This window comes from Lygodium microphyllum, chromosome 12 (genome assembly GCF_053477565.2).
Source record: "Lygodium microphyllum isolate KBCC chromosome 12, Lygodium_microphyllum_v1.1.10, whole genome shotgun sequence".
Classification (NCBI taxonomy): domain Eukaryota; kingdom Viridiplantae; phylum Streptophyta; class Polypodiopsida; order Schizaeales; family Lygodiaceae; genus Lygodium; species Lygodium microphyllum.
Window position 1 is genome coordinate 136,557,856 of NC_141146.1, and position 8,579 is coordinate 136,566,434.

An 8,579-nucleotide genomic window follows, 5' to 3' on the forward strand; every position below is an offset into this window, starting at 1 on the left:
CGTAAAACCTCACGGAATCCATCGTGGTACAGAATCCATCGTGTAATATGCCTCTTGGCATCAGAAACAAATACGTGGTGTCACTCTTACCAGACTACACAAAATGAATTCTCAATGCAAAGCCATTACAGCTTCAACTATTGAGCATCATTGATACATCCATCTCGGTCTGCAAAACGACAAGAGCAATTGCAAACGGAACCTTGGACCATCAATCTATTCTTGATAACCATCTAGTCTCTTTGAATGATGGATCGCTTTTGTAGCCATCTACTAGATTTGACTTGACTACATCTGATATTGCGAATGTGTTTGCTTTCAAGATGCTACATAATCCACTGATTAAGAAGTACATGGCTATAGTAGAACATCCACATCCAAGGACAAGGCTTTGCATCCTCAACAGGCAATCCATCGAAAGGATTATAGAGCTCCATCATGAAAGCTCTCCATTCGAGCCAATGCTCCAGGCAGATCACGAGAATGAAAGTGTTACGGTTTGCTAAAAAATGTAGTCAAGCCAAGCCAACGACATGCATTCCTAAGAGCCAATCAACATGAGTTCTCATGCATCATATTACATAATAATAACCATCCCATTGAAAGAACAATGACATTCATGATGAACGGCTTGCCTACAAGAACCTCACCCTGCCTAGATATCACCTTGGAAAATGCAGTGTTTCCATTCCCATTCCCACTTAGTCATGGCGTCTACAACCAAAAAGAAATATAAATGTTCAAAATCATGATCAATGACTCAAACTACGTATGCATCATATTCTCCTTTTGACATTCTCCATGTATTTAAACAACGTAAAAGTTTATCTACAAAAGTACATCGCTTCGAAATATGACGCATGTCTAAACACCATCAATAAAACTGCTGCATAGCAAACATGCGAGAACTGGATATAGAACTTTAAACTCCTTTACTAAGCTGCACATGTTAACCTAGTTACAGTTTCATACTACTAACACATTTTACAATGTTAAGGTAGCACGGACTTGTTCCGATGGTACAATGTGTTCAACCGGTAGTGAAGTCCAAGAAATTATGTGAATCACAACCTCACAATTATGCCAACCACCGAGCCATCGCGTTTGGGATGCATAGAAATGGCGATATAGCAGCGATTTTGTCAGGTGTCTCTTCTTCGAGACAATTGGTCGGCTGCTGACGGCCTGTTGTGCGATGGTGATTGTCGGTGAGAATTGCGTGTGAGGCAGGCCTGCTTACTGGCGCCGGAGGTCCTTCGAGTGAGGCCCGCATGACTCCATGTCATGTTGCAGAGAGAGACTGCCTGCTACCCTCCTGTATGCAGCGAGGACACGGTGGCACAACCTTTGCAGACACGAACTGGCTTGGCCGCAAACCAATGGAGGAGCAGGGATGTTGTGGCCCAGGCTGGGCCCCTCCTCAGAGCTGCCTCCCCTGCATGGCTACCACTGCCGCTGCCGCTGCGCGCTGCCATGTCCCCTTCTAACATCTCGCGGCTTCCCAAACCACCCCCTCCCAGAGAACAGGATGCCTCGTCCCCTCCCTTGCGTGTTGCATTGAACCAGATGCTGCTGAGTGTGCCTGACATTGCCAGTCTAGGACCACTCCTCCGTCGATGCGGTGCTGAGAAGGCCCTGCTCGATGGCATACGGCTTCATTCCCATATTCGTAAGTACGGTTTCGATCGGAATACCTACATCGGTAACTGCCTTGTATTGATGTATTCAGACTGTGAGTGTATGGAAGATGCAGAAGAGGCATTTAATAGAATCAATCTACATAACTCTTTTTCATGGAGTATACTCATAAGGGCCTATGCGCAAAATGGTAATATGGATGGAGCGAGGAGAGTCTTTCATGAAATCAAGGGTCAGGATCTGGTTGTATGGAACACAATGATTGCAGGTTGTGCGCAGAACGGTCATGGTAAAGAGGCTCTGGATCTCTTTTGGCAGATGCAAGGGAAAGGTCTGCAGCCAAACAAGGTTACATATCTTTGCATTCTAGAAGCATGTGCTTCCGTAGTGACGCAACAAGAAATGCAGAAGCTTCTAGAAGCTATCAGTTCAAGTGAATATAAAGACGATGTCCCTGTGAATACTGCCATTCTTAATCTGTATGGCAAGCATGGAATGCTGGATGATGCACGGTTTGTTTTTGACAGAATTGGCCAAAGAGATACTATCACGTGGAATGCAATGATCACTGTGTATACTCAAAATGGGCATTACAAGGAGGCTTTGGACCTATTTTATAAGATGCTTTGGATAGGCATGAGAATAGGTCCTGTGAGCATAGTGTGCACACTTGATGCATGTGCAAACTTGATAGACATAAAGCAAGGGCATAAGCTACATACATTTTCTGTTAATAGTGGGTGTGAGACAGATGTTGCTGTGGCAAATTCCCTCTTAAACATGTATAGCAAGTGTGGCAGTTTACTTGAAGCAAGGGATATGTTTGAAAGAATACCTCAGCAAAATGTGGTCAGTTGGACTGCAATGATGACAGCATGTGTAGATAATTATTTAAACCAAGAGGCTCTTGATCTGTTTCACCAAATGAAGGTATCTGGTGTAAAGCCGAATAAGGTCACTTTTGTTTGTGCCCTTGAAGCTTGTTCTAGTTTGGCAGCCTTAGATGAGGGCCTACAAATTCATGCTGCAATTGTGGAATGCTCTCTTGAGCGAGATGTCCTCATTGGCACAGCCTTGATCCACCTCTATGGTAAATGTGGACTAGTAGAATATGCCAGGGATGTGTTTCAGACAATAGCTCAGCAGGATGGGGCATCTTGGAATGCCATGCTTACTGCATATGCCCAGAATGGGCATGGTGATGACACTATCAAGCTTTTTCATCAGATGCAATCCGATGGAGTCGAGCCAAACAAGATATCCTTCACATGTGTCATTACAGCTTGCAGTCATATGGGGTGGATTGATCATGCCAGGAGCTATTTTATGTCAATTTCTAGATATTATGGTGCAAGGCCTCAAATGGAGCATTATGCTTGCATGATTGACCTTTTTGGCCGAGCAGGGCTGTTAGAGGAAGCAGAAGATGTGATTGACAGTATGCCCTTTGGAGATTTGGCTTCAGCATGGTCAAGCTTGCTTGCAGCTTGTAAAACCCATGGCGATGTAGACAGGGGTGTGCGTGCTGCAGATCACTTTGCAGAATTGGATCCAACTGATGCAACACCATATGTTATGCTTGGAAATATTTATGCTGCACTGGATGGCTAAAGTGGTGGCCTGTGACCTCGTGCAACACCTAGTTTTCTTTGATAAATCTTCTTGATCAAGCAGAGCCTTTGTTTGCAAACCTGGAACTGACTGTCAGACCAATTCACGAAAGCTTCTATTATGTGGATTGTAAAGTGCATCAACCAAGTTATGAAGCATCATTCAATCAGTCAAGAGAAATTTGGCAACCAGGGTAAAGAGGCTGATTGAGGGGCACCTCTCTAATAGGGAGGTGGGCCCCATTCACACAAGCTTGACCTTGATAACGGCCTACATTGACCTTAGTATGGGCTCTTGCAGATTTCAATGCTCTTTGGAAAGTATCAAAGGAAAATGAACTGCCCTTTTTTTGGAGAACGTATTAATGCAGTGGGATTTGAAATAGGTCATTTTGGCTACTCCTGCCCTTGTCTATTGGCAGAAAGTTAACGCTTAAGGCTGGCTGCTGGCCTCTTTACCCTATGAGCAACAGGTGAACGAGTGATTGAATATGTGGACTACATATGGGACCTGAACTTTTACTATAAAAACACCGCTTTTATCTATGAAGAATCAATTCCATCCATTGGCTTGCTGTTAAATGATACCAAATGGGCACCGGGATAGTACATGAGGCAATAGAGAGGAGCAGCCATAGCTGTTTTTACTTGCATATGAACAACCCAAGGAGTAAGGCAGACATCAGCTATAAAATTAATCTGATGTTACTGGCAGAAAGTTAACCTGACATAAGGCGCAGGCCTTTTTACCTATGAGCAACAGGGGAAATGATGATCGAATATGTCAACTGCATATGGGACCTACTGTTTTACTACAAGAACACAGCTTTATTCATTGTATGAGAATCTAAAGCTCTTGTACAACCCACACAATTACCCACCTAGTAACATTTGGAATGCAAATGAAACTGGCTACCAAAGGTCTAGAGATGGAGGAATGAAGGTTCTAGCAAAAAAGGGCACACGGGCTGTGTATGGCATGACACTGGACTCTGGGGAGTGGTTGACCATTCATAGTTGTGTGAATGCTAAAGGCCACTCATTGCTAAGGTACTACATATTCAAGGGAAATAGGGCTATGCAAAATTACCTCAGCCAATGCAAAGAGGGAGCCACAGTATCTATGCAAAATAAAGCATGGATGACAATGCAGTTCTTCTCTGCATGGATGGAGCATTTCAAGCAAGTGGTGCCGAGTCTCACTAAGCAATCATTATTTGCTGGTCCTGGATGGTCATGGTAGCCACACTAGCTTAGAGCTTGTTGCTAGGGCCAAGTCATGGTGCATAGATATCATCACTCTCTGGTTTCATACATCCCATCGACTTCAACTGTTGGATGTCTCCATCCTTAAGCCATTCAAGACTGCCTTCAAGAAAGAAAGGGCAATTTGGTGAGTAAAGAACCATGATGCAGTAGTGAGCAAGGCTGATATTGCATATATTGCTTCAAGCGCATTAAAGAAGGCTATGACAGTTGGGAACATAAAGGCAAGCTTAATAGCCACTTGGATTTGACCTCTCAATCAAGATACACTCAGCGTTGATCACATCCCTTGTGCACACATGGACTTTGTGGCCATGGATGCAACCACACAAGACAATCTGGACACATTGGATAGTCAAGATTGTAATCATGTGCCCAATACACGTTAGATGGGAAATGAAGAGCAAGATCTTGCTCCAACATTGGTTGATCTCCACAACACCCATCCGGTGCACCTATTTGGCCAATGTCAAATGAGCAACCCACTTTGGATGATCCCCTTCCTTGTACATTGGAGCTCCTAAATGTGCCTTGTGTGGAGGTGAGTGTGCATAGGCCTACAAGAGAGGCACTTGTGGATTACACCAACTTACTTATATTGACCTCTAATCATTACATTGAAAGCATGAAGGCCAAGATTGCATAGCAAGAGGAAGTGGAGAGAGCTAGGAAGGAAAAGGAGCTACAAGCTCAAAAGAGAGCAAAGCAAATTGCCGCTTTGGAGGCAAAGAGACAGCAAAGGGGGGGAGCAAGCCACTTTGTGCCAAGCTCGGACGGTATGGGAATGTCAACATGCCATGTTTGAGTGTTGCCCTATGGGAGGGGGAAACCATACCTACAAAAGATTTGAGGCCTCTTGCAGTGTCATCCATGAACTCATGCCATGCAAGGCCGGCAAAGCACAAAGCTGCCAAAGAACGTCGTCTTGCGACCCCCTTGTCATGCTAGGTCATATTTTCTAGTCCCATCTCATATTTTGTAAGCCACTTGCTAGTAGCCACCCCTATAACCCACAGAGTTTTGTATGACATGACATCTCCAAGTGACTATATCTACCATAATCCTTTATGTATGCAAATGCTCCAACCCAACATTCATGGGGGACGCATAATATGATGCAAGGCTTTTCTAAATTTTGTCACTCTCTCATGCTCCCATTGTTTCCACTTAAACATGCAAGTGAATCAAAAGACAACTTGCAAAAATGGAGCTAAGAGTGAGAAAATCTCACCTAATTTACCTTCCATGTGCTATTGAATTCAAAATTTGTTAGTCCACCCATCCATAGCAAATTTGCATATTGTCTATCTACCAATCTCCTCGCAATGGCATGCAAGACAAAAATTGGCCAAAAAATCATGGAACTAATCTTACATCAATCCATATGCGATAAGCACACCATGCACTGTAGGATTTCCCTTGCATTAGAAGTAGTACAATTTCCCTTGAACCCGATGACAATCCTACTTACGAAAACTCACACACGTACATTTAGAAACAGCAAATCTTGGTGGAAAGCAAAGATGCCATACTGCCATGAAGACCAAATTGTCTATTTACAAACAACAAATCCATTTGGAACCAACAATCTATTGTGACAAGATCAAACTATCATGCTATCATGAAGAATAGCGCTCCATCCAAAAGCATTAGAAGCAACACATTACATCTAAGCATGTATGTGGTATAAGCCATCATACTGCAAGAAGTGACCAACATGGCAATGATGTTTATGCAATCTAGTCATGCCAGAGCCGCGTGCTACACCACAGATGTCATTTCAAGCCTACAAGTAGGCACAAAGAGAGAGAGAGAGAGAGAGAGAGAGAGAGAGATGTCATTCGGGACATGCATTTGGTGAACAAGTTTATTGAACCTCGACAATGGAGGCAACCACCATATTCCATTTGTGGCTTGACCAAACCATGGGGAAGGACATGCCATCATCAACAAGACAACAATATCTCACACCTCATCACATAACTCAAAAATATTGCAACCATCATAGAGCAATTTGACCATCTATCAATCATATCTGCAGGACGAGCAGGGCCTAAAACACAAACACACACACATAGAGAGAGGGGGGGAGAGGGAGAGGGAGGAGCGTACCTTCATTGCTCTCTTCATATTTGTTTGTGGTTTGCAAGGTGCTCCTCGATTGGTTCATGGTGTGTAGAAGCTAGTTTCAAAGCAATAATTCAACAACCTTTTCTTTGGGTGTAGGTGCATGCGTTGTGTTGAAAAACACGGGATCTAGAGCATGGTTGTGGCTATGGTGGATCGAAGATGAAGATTAAGCTCATGATAACATAGACAAGACTAACCTGTTACACAAGTGAATTAGGTTCCAAGATTGAGACTTGGACTCATAAACACAATCTTGTGTATAAGACTGGCAATGACCAAGACACTAACTAAATTGGGAAAGCATCATGATATTGCATTCATCATATATCAAAAAGTGGTAGTCAAGTACAATGCTTTATAGTTGTTGGATGGGTAGCAATTTCCCTTTCTGTGCATATGGGATTCAGTCTGCCTGCATGTCCTAAGCCTAAAACTGCCTCATACAAAGAGGCTACAATAGGTGTGATTGCAAATATTTCAACACCCCTCCTCAATCACAACTAAAAAGTACAAAGTGTATAGAGACTTTAGTGAGAGCAACACCTGCAAAGTGTGGGCACACCATAAACATGGCAAAACACCAGAGGTTGTCGCAAAAAAGGCCAAGTGTGGATACCACAAACATGGTGGTCATCCAAAGGTTGTAATGAGGGCCTCACAAAGTGTACAGAGGTTGTAGTACAAGGCTACATGAGGAGTTTACAAGCTTATGACAAAAGCATTTCGGGCTAGGCAATACAAGGCTAAAAAAGTCAATAAAAATTTGGGTCAAGGACCTCACGGTTTTCAGCATTTCTTTTTACATAGATCTTCAATTCATTGTAGGTCTTCTTATCGGTGTAGTCCAGCTTGCACTTTTTAATCTTGTACTTGTTCTTTACTTTGCTTGCAGCTTCAGTGTCTTCATGGTTGATCTTCTTCTTCTTCTTCTCCACGCTTTGCTTGCATTGTTCTTTTGGTCCTTTACTTCATGGTCCTCTTTTTCTTGGTCTTCTTTGCTTGCATTAGTCTTCATGTCCCCCTCAAGTAAAGATACCATGATGTCCAAGGAAGTTGGAATGTCTTCAAAATCTTCAAATGAATTCATCGATTGCTCTTCAAAACAAGTAAATCCAACCATCCTTGCAAGTGGAATAAACAAGTCTTCCATGTAGTTGAAATGAGCAACAAGAGTAATGCTACTCTTCATGAGTAGTATCCACTTAAAAATCTTCATGATTGTCATCAGCATCAAATGAGTGAGATGAGACAAATAGTGAGTTGATTCTTGAATGTGCTAACAAGCACAAGTGATGGCAAATACTACCTTTATTCTTGATGTTATTGTTGCTTGATGTTTGATTTCTCTTGCTGATTCGAAGTGATGCTTTTCTGGAACTTAGTAGGAACTCAAATCAGAGTGGCAATAGCTCTGTTGAGTCAAGAGGAGTGAGAGAAATGAAGTGGGAGAAGAGCTTGAGCTTGATGTTGAATGCTTGGTCTTCCAATCTTCACAAATCTTCCAAAAATCTCCAAAGATCTCCAAGAACTTTCCCTCCTTGATGTGTGGATTTGCTAAAAACTTCAGTGCCAGGGTAGTTATGCTTTGGCTTGGTTGGCAAGAGAGAGAGAAACTGAAGAAAAGATGAAGCTTTGATATTGTGGCTATGGAGTCTCTGCAACTAGGGTTCTGAACTGACTACTAAACCAACTCATGCAGATGATTGGCGCAACAATTCAAGGCAATACTTGGTGGGGAGAGAGTTTATATTAGGAGCTTCAAATTCCCTATACGCGCAGGATAAGGTATAGCACAAGCGAGCTCCACGAACTGTACGACCAAACTGCGTTTTTGAAATGGCAACAGCTGACGAATTGCACAATGCCAGCGCACCAATGTTAGGGTCTATGGTAATAGGCACATGCCCCCTGGGTTAGGGAAGATTTTTGTAGAAG

At 42.9% G+C, this 8,579-nt stretch overlaps 1 protein-coding gene and 1 pseudogene across 1 annotated transcript; both read left to right on the top strand.

The window, feature by feature from the left end:
• Positions 1-1,050: 1,050 nt before the first annotated feature.
• Positions 1,051-3,253, top strand: LOC148028323 (pentatricopeptide repeat-containing protein At2g13600-like). The gene has a single exon (XM_087690128.1). It carries the CDS (start codon positions 1,285-1,287, stop codon positions 3,247-3,249), a length of 1,965 nt encoding a protein of 654 aa, XP_087546254.1. The 5' UTR covers positions 1,051-1,284; the 3' UTR covers positions 3,250-3,253.
• Positions 3,254-4,029: 776 nt separating this feature from the next.
• LOC148028324 (MFS-type transporter clz9-like) lies at positions 4,030-5,793 on the top strand (annotated as a pseudogene).
• Positions 5,794-8,579: the final 2,786 nt, after the last annotated feature.